Raw genomic sequence first — 13,362 nt, forward strand, 5'->3', positions numbered from 1 at the left:
CGCGCGATCGAATCCGAACACGACTCCCTGATGCGCCGACGCCGCGCGAAGTTTAAAAAAAAAAAAAAAAAAAAAATACACGTTTGTCTTTTAGTTTCACAAATTCAAATAAAAACTGTAAATAGCGAACACCGGTGTATCGGTGAATTCATCCTTCACTCGGCCTCCCCGGGTGATTCACCTCCCAACGCCTTCTTTTGGTTTTTACCACCAAGTGGACACGATGGATTTCACCGGAACTTAACGTTTCCTTCTCGGTTGAGAGAAACGCGGGACGATGCCGATGAATTTAGGATCCCGTTTAACGGGGTTTCTGCGGTATTTGATCGGCAACGTCGGTGTCCTGCTCGGTGACCTAAAGACACCGCGTCCCTCCAAATAACGCAACACGTTATTATGTGTTTTTTTTTCCCTCAGACGACTCGGATAGAGTTCGACCTGCCGGAGTACTGCGTGAGGCGACGCTACCAGGACTTCGACTGGCTGAGGACAAAGCTGGAGGACAGCCAGCCGACTCACCTCATCCCCGTAGGTCGCACGGTCGCCGCCCGCCCGCCTCTCCGGCGAGAGTCCCCTCATTCACGTTTCTCTTCCCCCCCCCCTGTCCTCCGTCTGTCCCCCCCCCCCCCCCCGTCGTCTCCAGCCGCTGCCGGAGAAGTTCGTGATGAAGGGCGTCGTCGACCGTTTCTCAGAGGAGTTCGTGGAGACGAGGATGAAAGCCCTGGACAAGTTCCTGAAGCGAGTCGCGGACCACCCCGTCCTCTCCTTCAACCCGCACCTAAACGCCTTCCTGTCTGCCAAGGTAGGACAGCGGTCAACTCGTGGTCAGTCTTTTAAGACTTTTAAAGACCCCTGACGTCTCCGTGTGTGTCTCCGTCCGCCCCGCGTCCGCAGGACCTGAACAAACGTCAGGGTCTGGCCCTCCTGACCAAAGTGGGCGAGTCGGTGAAGCACGCGGCCGGAGGCTACAAGCTGCGGGCGCGGCCGGCCGAGTTCTGCGCCATGGGAGAGTACCTGGACACCTTCAGCCACAAGCTGGGAACCATCGACCGCATCGCTCAGAGGATCATCAAAGAGCAGTCAGGTACCGGACCGGCGGAGGGGACGGGGTGCTTCTCCAGCTGCTGCGATTCGTTTCCCAGTCCAGCAGTTCCTCGCGTTGTACGGAACACGTACCGACTCGAGAGTTTACATCTGATTTTGTACATTCTTTGTTTCTTCCTCATTTTCTTCTCGTTTTTGCGATTCGGGACATTTTTCAAGAAGCAATTCGCATAAAACGTAACAAAATAAATTGCAGTTCTGGAGAATTTTGCAACAAAAAAAAACAAACAAACAAACAAAAAAATCCCATAAAACGCAGAGAGACTGACTTCTTGCTCAGCTGACTTTTTTTTGTTGTTTTTTTTGTCCCCTCTCATTTCTGCTAGAGTACCTAACAGAGCTGCGGGAATATGGCAGCCTTTACTCTAATTGGGCGGGGTCAGAGGAGGAGCTGCAGCGCCCCCTGGAGGGCGTGGGGAACTCTGTGTCCACCTGCTGCGGAGCGCTGGACGACCTGAGTGAGAACATGAGCCAGGACTTCCTGCCCGTGCTTAGAGAATACGTCCTCTACATAGAGTCCATGAAGGTGAGCGGAGACATTTTGGACGTCTGTGTGATGTGTGAAGAAGAGCCGGGCGGGACGGCGACAAAAAGAGCGTTCATCCCCGTAGGCTGTCCTTGTGAATCTGTATACTTGTTAACCGGAGCCATTAAAAACATAAAAAGCACTTGTGAAACTTTTCCGGTTTACCGGTCGGTTCCGCGTGGGACGGGTTAGTGGGACGGGGATACGGGGGGGGGGGGGGGACAAAAACTTTTTAAGGTCATCCGCAGTGGGCTGCAAACCAGCAAGAGATGTCCGTTTTGTTTTTTGTGTTTTTTTTTTTTGCTGAATGAACAAAGTTTATTCGAATAAATCGTCGCTCTTTTGAAAAATTGGTTTTCAACACATTAGTGGTTCGAAAGTGCAAAAAATAAATAAATAAATAAAAAATCATCATTAAAATGTTCATCTTGTAATACCGTTTGTGTGTTAAGGGGCGACAGTGAGTCACCGTGGCGACCGGTCCGCCCTCAGTCTGGATCCAGTTGCGGATCATTCGGTTAAGGCTGGACTTTGCGCCGTAGTTTGTTTAGCTCAGCTTTTAGCAACACCACGGTGAACAGCCAACTTAGCAGACACATTGAGATTATATGTACAACAAGCTACTTTAAAAAAAACAACCAAAAAAAAACAATTATATAAATAAGCTTTTGCTCCCATATTCAGTTTTAAAACTCTACTTCCTCCTCCTCCTCCTCATGTTGAGGCCAGACTGGACGCCGTCGTGACCGGAGACGACACGAGGAAGTAAACAATGTTGAAGTCGTAGTACTTTTTTTTTTTTTCTTAAGCTTAATATTTAACCGCGTTTTGCCGTTATCCATTCGTGGCAGATTTCGCAAAGAAAAGACACGTCCCCTCCCGCACTGCTTCCTCCGCGTGAGGAAACCTGTCCGGAAACGCATGCGTGACCCGGTCAACGTTTTCTGCCTGAATTCCAGAGCGTTTTGAGGAAGCGAGACCAGAGCCAGGCGGAGTACGAGGGCCGTCTCGAAGCCGCCGCGTTGCGCAAGCAAGAAGACAGAACGCCTGTAAGCTTTCGTCCTTCCCCGTCATCACAAACCACACGCACACGTTGGGGAGGGGGGGGGTTAAAAACAAAAACAAAAAAAACATGGCCCCTCCTTCTTTATTGCCGATAAGATGTTTTAGGATCTAGTTACATCCGCTTAACCGGTTTGATCTTTTGTCTGCACGCCGCACTGATGTCGCAGAATTTGACCGCAAGTCGCTGCCAAATTTCAATACGATCTCATATCACCCTCCTCCGCCCTCCAAAACCTCCGCCCTCCACCCCGTGATTCTGCTCCTGTGATATTTAGTCTGGTGCTATGTCCCCCTCGAGGCCCCCCCCCGGTAGCTGTAGTTTTCTCTTGTCTTTGGCCGTAGATGCCGGCGGAGGTGGAGAAGTGTCAGGACAAAGTGGAGTGTTTCAACGCCGACCTGAAGGCGGACTGGGAGCGCTGGCAGAGCAACAAGAGGCAGGACTTCAAGCAGCTGCTCACCGGCACGGCCGACAAAAACATCCACTATTACGAAAAGGTACGCAGAACGCCCGGTCGAGGTTGTTTACGTAGAACCCACGGTTCCCCGATTTGATAAGACTCTTTTTCCAGACAGGGAAAGTCAGGGAATTTGATCTGTTTTTGTTGTTGTTTGTTTTTGGGCGCAAGTCATGTAATTTGAGGGAATTTAGTTTTGCACGTTTCGGTTTTAGTTTCCATTTATGAAAATGTCATATTTTCCACGTATGCAGCTATAACGTTAAGTTATTGTTATTATTGTTATTATTATTATTATGTGTAAGTTTGGTGGCGTTAGTGTTCGCCGACAGACATTTATTTCAAACGTCGCTCGTTAGGTCGCGAACCCGTCGCCGTTACCGTTGGATACGCTCTTTTCCCCTGCAACCGGTATTTAGAAACGCGTTTCGTTTCTCGCGATATCGTTGCCAACTAAAAGCATTTTTAGTCATTTATAAATTAAATAAAATAAACGAAATAAACGTTTAGCAATTCTCCCCGTTTTTAAGGCGACTCCGGCAACGACGGATTCGTTCCGCCGGTCCGACGCCCGAACGCCCCTTTTTAAAATAAATAAAAAAAAAAAAAAACGGGCGAGACGCCAGACGGCCCCCCCCGGGGGGGGGGGGGGGGGTCCGCCGGAAAGTTATTCGCTCAGAATTGCCTCGTCAAAGTCTTTCCCTTCCTCCGCACTCTTTTCCGTACGCCCGCTGATTCTCCGTCCATCTCCACCCTCCGCAGTGCCAGGCGGCGTGGGAGTCGCTCGTAACGCTCCTCCAGGACAAACAGGCCGAGGACAAAACGAGCGAGACGAACTGAAAGCCGTCCCTCATCCGAGCTCTCTCTTGTCTCTCTCTCTCTCTCTCTCTGGACAACGCGCTCTCCGATGCCAAGGAAAAGACCACCGGGGTGGGGGGGGGGCAGATTCCCACCTGCTGGACTTTCACCCCTGTTCTCCTGTGAGACGGTTGTACGGAGGAGGGGAGTCGTCCCTCTCCCCGAAAGGAGGTAACAAACGGTGCATTCAAGGACAGCTGGGAAAGAGGAGAAACCAACTATGTACAGACTGTTTTTTTTTTTTTTTTTTTTTTGGGCTCTTGTTCTTAATGACTTTTTTCTACTTCACATTTCCATGTTTACGGTTACCGACGCCGCTGGTGTCTGTTTTAACCGGCGGTCTCTGAGAGGCGCGTTTCACGTCGAGCCGAACGAGAAGAAGAACTCGTGCGAGGAAAAAAAAACATCGCTTTTTGAAGGCGGACGCTGTCGCCGCGGGTGAGCGTGAAGTAAAGTGAGTCCCGGGAACGTCCTCCGAAGGGTTATCCCCCCCTCCCCCCTCGTCGCCTTGTTTTGAAAGCCTCTGAAAATCTGATGCTAAAACTCCCCATTAAAATATACGTTCTTCTCTTAAAACAGTTGTCCGGCGTTAAAAAGTCAAACAAAGTGCCAATATTCTTCAAGGACCGTACGTTTCGCTGGTTGCACGATTCAACCCGATAGCTCTGACGGTTTACCAAAAGCTCATAAAACTTTATTCCAATTTTTTTTCCCGCAGCTGTTATTATTACAAAAAAAAAAATTAAAAATATAAATAAATCCGATGGCAGAAACTTGCTGCGGCATGCGAGCTTTTACGACCAGATGTTTGACCTGAGCGGAGGGAGAAGGGTCGGTGGGGGGCGGGGGGACGGGGACGGACAGACAGATGTGTGTGTGTGCGTGCGTGCGAACGCAGTACAGCAGCTCCACCTTGTGGTCAAACTGTAAACCTCCCGTCAGCCGGATGCCGTTTTCCTCTCTCGGTTTCTCTTAATGGAACTTGTGTTTTTTGTTGTTGTTTTTTTTCCTCCTTACCGTGATCATTTACACCACTTATATATATTTCACCTCTTCCTCAAGCAAAAAAAAAAAGCTCGACCTCGGTTACGGGTGTCGTCCCAAACGCAGGGTAAGATGACGGTAAGCACACGGAGAGGTCTGAAGGTGAAAAGACTTGACTTTGGTACTAAACTTAGGAAGTAACTTTTTTGAGTGGGAACACGCGGCGTTATGACAACATTTTGTGTTTTGGGGGTCGAGGGTCAAGAAGAGGGATCCTCGAACGCGGGATGTGAACTGAAATAACGTTTTTTTTATTTTTTTTTATATAAAAAGGCGTCTCTGATTTCCAACGTCGAGAGATGTCGGCGAACGTCCGTCTTGCCAATTCGGTGAAGCGCGGGTTTACACGGGAACTAAGAACTTTGGAGGAAAAAAACAAACAAACAAAAACAAAAAAAATCCACTCGGGAGATACTGTTCTCTGATTTTGCGACATTCGCTGCGCTCACTTTATTTATTGGTTTTTTTTTTTTTTCCTTCGTGGCTAAAATGTCCAGCCGGTGAACGTCTTTCTCTCCGTCCTCGGCCGCGCTGCCAGCTGATCGCACTCGTAGCGGAAACACCTGACCGGTGACATCAGGGCAGAGTCAGTCATGTGACGTCAGGGCAGAGTCAGTCATGTGACATCAGGGCAGAGTCAGTCATGTGACATCAGGGCAGAGTCAGTCATGTGACATCTTCCCAGCAACGCATTTAACATCGATTTTTGTGTTTTTTTTTGTTTTGTATTTTTTTATTCCTGGCACCGACATTACCGCGTCGCAGCCTCAGGTCGGTCATAATTATTTCCGTTCGGTGTAATGTTTCTTTTACCGTCATTTTATTCATTGACGGGATTTTCGGAATAAAAATGGTTTGGGATTTAAAAACCTGGTAAATCTCTATTTTAGTTGATTCTTGTCTCAGATTGTTTTTTGTTTTTGTTTGTTTGTTTTTTTGAAGTCGACGCCACATCGCTGTCTCTGTCCTCCATGCGACCGAACGTTAGTGCAGCGACGACGCGACGTGTTTTTCATCAAGCGCGTCTCACCGGACGCCCGATTTTTTTTTTTAAAAACTACCCCGACGCCGTGAGACACCCGAGGGGATTTAGCCGACGGCGAGACTTGGATCCGCCGGCGTGAACTCGTCTGGACTTGAACACGACGGACGTGCGTCCCTGTTGTAAAAAGTCCGGCGCCCGCAGGCTTCGGGCCGACGTCGAAGGTGTGGCCTCGTATCGTCTTTGACCACTAGTGGCGCCGGGGAGCAAATCTCTTATTTCAACCGGTAGCCGACGTTAAACCCAAGTGCATTTTAATCTGATGACTTGACGCGGAAAGGAAGAGGAAATGTAGCAAACATGATGCGCAAAAATAGACGTGATGAAGTATATATATAAAAAAAAAAAAAAAAAAAATTATTAAAAAAAAAAGTCTGTTTTGTTTACTGGGTCGGATCGGTACTCGGTTTGTTTTGGGCCGAGCACTGTGAACTGCCACCATTATAGTCCTGAAGGAACGGGGCGCCGGTGCACCCGTAGACCAGTTTGAGTGTAAAATGAAGTAACAAGTTTGTGGGATTATTCGGACTCCGGCTGAAATATATATATATGACACAGCTGAGTCTGTTTTTTTTTTTTTTTTTTTTGTATAAAAGAAATGGGAGATCATTGTCGGGGTTCCAATGTGTATGTGAGGAGTGCAATTACAAATCTTTATAAGGGACTTAGAGATGTGCAGTGACCATGTAAATCAGGCATAACCAAAACACCAGGAATGAAAACTGTTATTTTTGTTTTGTTTTACTGTTAATGCACACGAGTACCCCCGACGATAGTTCTCTGTTTAATGTGCTTACGGTGCTCCTCGATCACAGCCATTGTAAAAAAAAAACTAAAAAAAAAGAAGCCCCATCCTATACTGTGTGCCTGCTGACTTACTTTGCATAATACATGTAACTCCAGAAAATAATCGACTAAAAACAAAACGTGTTTTTGTTTCCAGTTGCCAAAAAAAATGACAGTAACCGGTCGGGTTTTAAGTTGGTCAGAGAGAGACATCATTTTGCTTTCAGTTTGGAGCGTTAAAGGAACGTTTTAGAAAGACGTCGTCGGTGTTGGCCGCCACCGAAACAAACCTGAATGAGGGAGGGAGGAGGAGGAGGAGGAGGATGGGGGGGGGGACTTTTTCTTCTTTTAAAAAGCAAATGTTTCCAACCCAAATGTCCCCTTATCTTTTCCTCGACCGGTCCAACCCGGACCAAAACTCAAAGACGACTCACGAACGCGTGGATCTGGCGTCGGCCTCTTCCTTCCTCCCCGGTGTGTCACGTTTACAGTCCTTTACTGTACATTTTTGGATGTTAATAACATTTTTTGTTGTAATTATAAATAAGCTTGTATATTGATGTTGTTTTGATGCAAATTATCTTTACCACAAATGATTTTTTTTTTTTTTCGGATATATCGGACCAATAATAAAGAAAACAAATTCATTTGGACATTTTTTTTTTTTCCTGTTCGAGTTGGATTCTTTTATTGTTATTTTATTTGATTTTTTTTTTCTTCCAGCAATTTAAATGTACAAAACCCGAGGATGGGTGTAGCATGAAACAAACACTTCTGGATATGAATCTTGAGATACATTTACTATTAATAAAACAATCAAAAGGAAAAACAAAAAACTACAACAAAAGAGGAAATGGGACATTTCTACAACTTAACCGCGGCTCCGAGGCTCGATCCCACGTTTTTCTCGGTCCTTACGCCGACATAAATTGTGACTTCTGTGTGGTAACATTTTATGTAGACCGAGAACCGAGAACCCTTTGGTGCTTTTTAAAGTGCCAAAGCATAAAACATATTTTCCTCCGCTCGCATCTGCTTTCAGTACCATAAAGCGCCGCGTTAATGTAGATATGAATACGTTATACATACATTATAAAAAAAAATGTAAAGTGCAAAATTATATATTTTTGGAGTCTTGATTCTTTTTTTAATGTGTTGATTTCACGCACAGAAACACAAAAATAACACTAAGCTCATAAGTAACTGTGTCATGTTTTTCAAGTGCTTTATAACCAAATGTAAACTCACCTGTTTTTTATTTTTTATTGTTTTTTTGTTTTTTTTAATTTTTTATAAAGACTAAAAATAAAGGAGTTTAAAAGTATGAGAGTGAAAAACAGATGTTCCAAACAAAAGTGTCCTTTTTATTGATCCCGTCGCCGTCGGCCTTTCCTGACCCGCAGGTTTAGACGTCCCACGTGTCGGCGGGTGTCCCTTTAACCGGGGAATTATCGAATTCAAGAAATCCACAACCAAACTTTCTAATCCTCTTGTCCTTCCAGGATTCAAAGGAAGCGTCGAGGTCACGGGGGGGGGGGGATCCGAGCGAAGCGAGTCCGCCGTCGTAAAGCTCGAGTTGACGCAACTCAGTTACGCGTGTCGAGTCATCTCCAACTAAATACAGTTGGTTTTTTCCCCTTTTCCTTCAGGTCGCCTCGTTCTGGCACGCTCACTCACAAATCCCCGTTATGTCGAAATCCCTGGTTTTTTTTTTTTTTTTTTGAAATGACTCCTCGGAGCCTCTTTTTTGAAGCAGACGGCACAAACGCGACCGCCTGATGAAACCCGCCGCCCGACGACGTTGAAAACGCTCATTTTTAAATGCCGAACTTGCCGCGCCGTTCGTCCCGTGGCAGACCAAACCACGCGGGAGCTGCCGGCCGCAGCTTTTAACAATGCAGGAAGTGGAGCGAAGGAACTTCTTTTTTAAAAAAAAAAACCGTTTAAAAGTCTCACTTCCCGTTTTCCTCGGTGCCGACATTTACCCCACGGTGCGGCCGATCGCGTCTCGCCGCTTCAGTCTCCCCGAACGGTCTCGTACCTCTGACGGGATCTGCAGCCGATGATGCTGCGGGGGGGGGGGAGAGAAGAAAGTCGATGTTCTTGAGAAGACGAGACAAAAAGTGTGCGTGAGAGAGAGAGAGAGAGGTGAGTTGAATCCCTGGTGTATGATGGGATCTGCTGGGAGTACCTGACGGGTATCATTGCCAGCACGGTGACGGCGCTGGAGAGGGTGAAGACGAAGCCCGGGAACCAGTGCAGGGTGCTTTGATAGATCTTGGTGAAAGTAGGGATGTACGCCAGACCGGCAAACTTTAGAGCCAGCTGCAGGGAGGTGAGAGTGGTGCCTGATGGGAAGAAATGGAGGACAGACAGGTTACGGACAAGACAGACAAGACGGTACACGGCAGACGTTTCCTGACACGGCAACACCGAACAATCACAGACAGCCGACAACGACGGAAAAGGATCAGCGAGGTGTTTTTTTTGTTTTTTTTTCTCGACTTGTCGGTGACAAGTAACAACAACAAGTAACAACAAGTAACAAGTAACAACATGGAAATGACATGTTGTTACCCCTCTTCGCGCACACACGCACACGCACACACACACACACACACACACACACACACACACACACACACACAGTACTTACCGTATGATGAAGCTGGAACCTGCTGTGAGAGCAGAGATCTGATCGTGGGCAACGGGATCAGGGCGAACAGGTTGAGTGAACGAGCTGGAGAAAAACAAAAGTATGATTATCCAACCATCCATCCAACCAACTATCTATCTAAAGGTGACCTGTTATTTATGACCTGGCATCCAAGTCATGTTTCTTTCGTCTGTTCCATACAGCAGTAATAGAGGGAGGCTTCTGCTGCCAATTGAATGCTTCGCATTAGAAAAATAAATGGCTTCCTAACAAAAAATGGATAATATGCACATCAATTCATCTAAAAAAAAAAAAAAAACAGACTAAATCTAACAAATACATTTCACACTAGTGCAAACAGACATATAACCGACGACGGCAAATGAAACGGTAACGGCGCCGGTTGCCAGTTCGTCTTTTCTCAAGAAGAACACTCGTTCTAAATTCTCAAACTTATCGGAAGCGGAAGTGACGGTCAGCGTGAACTTTCACGGGGCGAAACGCACACTCGGCCAAACCGCGCCTCGGCCTCGGAGAGTCTCACCGAGGTAGAACATCCAGGTGGACGTGACGAAGGACATGAAGTAGATTCCAGAGGCGAACGACAGCATGCCGATGAGGATCAAGGCGACGTCGCTGACGCAGCGGCGGAGCGCCATCACGCCGAGGAAACTGGTGAGGAAAATCCCACAGCCGGCCGCGTTCCCATAACCGACCTGGAGGGAGAGGAGAGGAGAGGAGAGGAGAGGAGAGGAGAGGAGAGGAGAGGAGAGGAGAGGAGAGGAGAGGAGAGGAGAGGAGAGGAGAGGAGGAAGAGAGGGAAAGCAGTCCCAGAAAACAAAACGGCGAGGCGGACACGGAAAGAGAGAAACGAAAGTAAAGGAGGTGAAACCAAAATCAGCCGAATCGACAAAATAAATAAACAAACACGCGCTTCGACGGAGCCGCAGGAAACACTCGAAATGCATGAACGGGGTCGTCTGTAACGCATCGAAATCACAAATACGTGCGTGCGGAGGAATGCAAATTTTTACTTGAGTGGCAGTCCAGCTGAGCGGCGCCTTCAGCACAAAGGAACCCAGTACTTCTACGGCTCCGCCCACTGCGAAGGTATACAACATGGCAGCCGCGAAGAGCAGGACCATGGTCGCCATGTCCTTCCCGGCTCGAGCCTCAACAGCTGGGGCCTCAACAGCTGGGGCCTCAACAGCTGGGGCCTCGTGGGGCCTCGTCCCGGGCCTCGTCCCGGGCAGGAGAAATGAGGTGGCACTTGTCCTCTGTTTCTATGTTGCTTACTTGTTTAACCTAAAATCGAAATGGACACACACACACACACACACACACACACACACACACACACACACACACACACACACACACACACACACACACACACACACACACACACACGTGACATCTCCATACTGCTCTGCATAATATAAAGTGCACGTTAATGTGCATGTTTGACAATATGTGGCATCGCAACTGATTCGTTCATACAAATCGTTAGATTATCAAAACCAATGTATATTAGGCGTGTTTAACGCCGGCCACTCTGTGGGAAAGACTTAGTTCACAAAGACACGAAAACAAAACACATGCATACGTGATTCCCTCTGTGATGCAATATACACACAAACAAACAAACAAACAAACACACACCTGCAGAAGGAATATGGAGTGCAGGAGGCAGAGCAGGTGGAGCAGTGTGCTCAAAGCCAGCAAGATGGTTCCATGTCCCAGATTGGAGCTGTAGAGAAGGAACAGATGACCAGACACCAAGCTGCCAACCAGACCAGCTATTCCATACAGCAGCTCCACTCTCATCATCACCTGCAGGGGACGTGGACAAGAATGACTCATTTTACCAGAAGGCCTAATGTCTTTACTCATATAGACATTAAAGAAGCTTTTGTGAGCAAATATATGTTGTGTTTTCAAATTATTTCATTTGGGTTGAGGCCAAAAGTGTGAATGTATCTGTCATATTCAAATATCATCAAAATGTCGTAGGATAGCATGATGTACAAAATGGCATACAATTTTAATAATAAAGCGAGTGGTCAAAAATGGCATACAAATATCATAGTATAGCACGTGGTACACCATTTACAAAATGTCAGAGTATAGTATATGTTCCAAAATATATCAAGATTGTCATAATATGGCGTGTGGTCATAAATACAATTTTTTTTTTTTACATCACGTGTTCCAAAACATCCTAAAATTGGCATGGTACAGCATGTGGTACTGAATGTCAAAACATGTCATAGTTTAGCTTGATATCTAAGTGGTGACAAGGCACCTTGACTATATATTAATTATATTTTTAAAATAGAACTTTAGCAATATTTTCACCTATGGCCTGTCTTATACAATGTTTATTTATCAATTAAGTTGCTTATAATACTAATGACAGGACATGCACTTTGTTGTGGAGGATGAAATATGACTTGAATAACTAGAGAATCAAATAATTAAATATACAGAAATAAAAATTAAAAAAAACAGAAATACAGGAATAAAGGTAAGTGAGTAAAAAAAAAAAAACTGTAGGCTATTATAGACAAACCATTTAAAAAAAAAAGAAAAAGTAAAATAGCCTACTGAAACAGCACTAATAAAAGTTAATATAAATGTAAAAATAAATTAAAGACTTAATTTGCCTAAGTCCTTTTTCATTGTTTTATTTGTGTATTTACTTAGGTTATTTATATTAAAGTAATCTTTTAGTCCACCATACCTTGCCAGTTTTGACATGAAAGTTTTCCAAAACATTATTATGACCAGAGAAAGTTGTCTGTAACTCTGCCCGACGCCTGTTAGTGGAAATTACACGTCTATAATTTAAGACTTGAAGAGTCCCCCCCCCCCCCCCCACTGCTGCGCACCAGGAACACGTCACTACCCACCTTGGAGCGGTCGCTCGCCGTGGAGCCCAGCGACGCCAGGGTCATCACGGCGGGCCAGTAGGCGCAGTACCCGCCGGAGAGCCCGAAGAGAACCGCCGCTCCGAACATCACCCGCAGCGGGAGGTCAAAAACCACCACCAGGAGCAGGATGAGCCTGTTCAGCAGGTACCCGCTCAGAGGCACCACCACCGGGGCTCTCCTCCAGCCGCGGTCGCTGAGCCGGGACAGCAGCAGCGACGGCAGGATCGGAGTCAGCCGGATGATGAGGTTGTAGATCATGTAGAAGTCCGTTATGGCTTTCTGCTGGCTGTCCTCTCGGGACATCTCGGGGACGGTGGCGTTGGCGCAACGGTCCTTGACCACCATCTGCAGGGCGGTGTCGAAGAGAGTGCTGCCCAGCTGCTCGAGCACGACAACCGGCTCTATCTGCCGGAGCACCGCGGGCGCTGCTTGACACCAGCTCGGCGCCACCATGGCTTTAATGTTCAAACTTCTGTAAAGAAATACGTTTCGAGGCGCTTCCAGGTGAGAGGCGCGTCCGGCATCAACAGCAGAGAACAAATAATACACACACTTCCTCGTTTCGTGCTCATTTGACTCGTGCGAAGGGAGGGCGTGATCTGAGAAACTGTGACATGTCGAGGTGCCTTGTCGTGAGTGTGCAGTTATTCAGTAATGCCACATTCATTTTTGGAACAAAGAAACCCCTCCCCATAAGTTTTTTTGTTTTTTTTTGGCCCAATTCACCACTTTTGTTGTTGTTGTTGTTGGTTTCAGTTCACATCAGAGCACAAAGGAAATCATCTCGTCAGAGCTTTTTACTCATGAAACACTTAAATCCTCACCAATGAGAAGCTGGAATGTTTTGTCCACCAGAAGAAAAAAAACAAACAAGTCTGTCTATTTGTTGGATG

At 46.6% G+C, this 13,362-nt stretch overlaps 2 protein-coding genes across 2 annotated transcripts in view; one reads left to right on the plus strand and one right to left on the minus strand.

The window, feature by feature from the left end:
- Positions 1–4,845, plus strand: part of snx30 (sorting nexin family member 30) — an 11,630-nt gene extending 6,785 nt beyond the window's left edge. The window contains exons 3-9 of the mRNA XM_069704555.1: positions 418–528; positions 644–802; positions 895–1,084; positions 1,431–1,630; positions 2,590–2,679; positions 3,038–3,190; positions 3,913–4,845. Coding sequence (XP_069560656.1) covers positions 418–528; positions 644–802; positions 895–1,084; positions 1,431–1,630; positions 2,590–2,679; positions 3,038–3,190; positions 3,913–3,990 — 981 coding nt within the window. The 3' untranslated portion in view covers positions 3,991–4,845. The remainder of the gene's footprint in view (positions 1–417; positions 529–643; positions 803–894; positions 1,085–1,430; positions 1,631–2,589; positions 2,680–3,037; positions 3,191–3,912) is intronic.
- A 3,970-nt stretch (positions 4,846–8,815) lies between these two features.
- LOC138624370 (solute carrier family 46 member 2) lies at positions 8,816–12,961 on the minus strand. The gene is given in 8 exon segments (XM_069704528.1): positions 8,816–8,948; positions 9,072–9,228; positions 9,537–9,620; positions 10,081–10,252; positions 10,571–10,757; positions 10,759–10,841; positions 11,199–11,369; positions 12,449–12,961. Coding segments are annotated over 8 exon segments (1,380 nt in total). The 5' UTR covers positions 12,923–12,961; the 3' UTR covers positions 8,816–8,896.
- Between the last annotated feature and the right edge of the window lie 401 nt (positions 12,962–13,362).

The sequence above is a fragment of the Brachyistius frenatus genome, unplaced genomic scaffold (genome assembly GCF_029030835.1).
Source record: "Brachyistius frenatus isolate BFR_SWC_R1_liver_20210118 unplaced genomic scaffold, ASM2903083v1 Contig_3, whole genome shotgun sequence".
Classification (NCBI taxonomy): domain Eukaryota; kingdom Metazoa; phylum Chordata; class Actinopteri; family Embiotocidae; genus Brachyistius; species Brachyistius frenatus.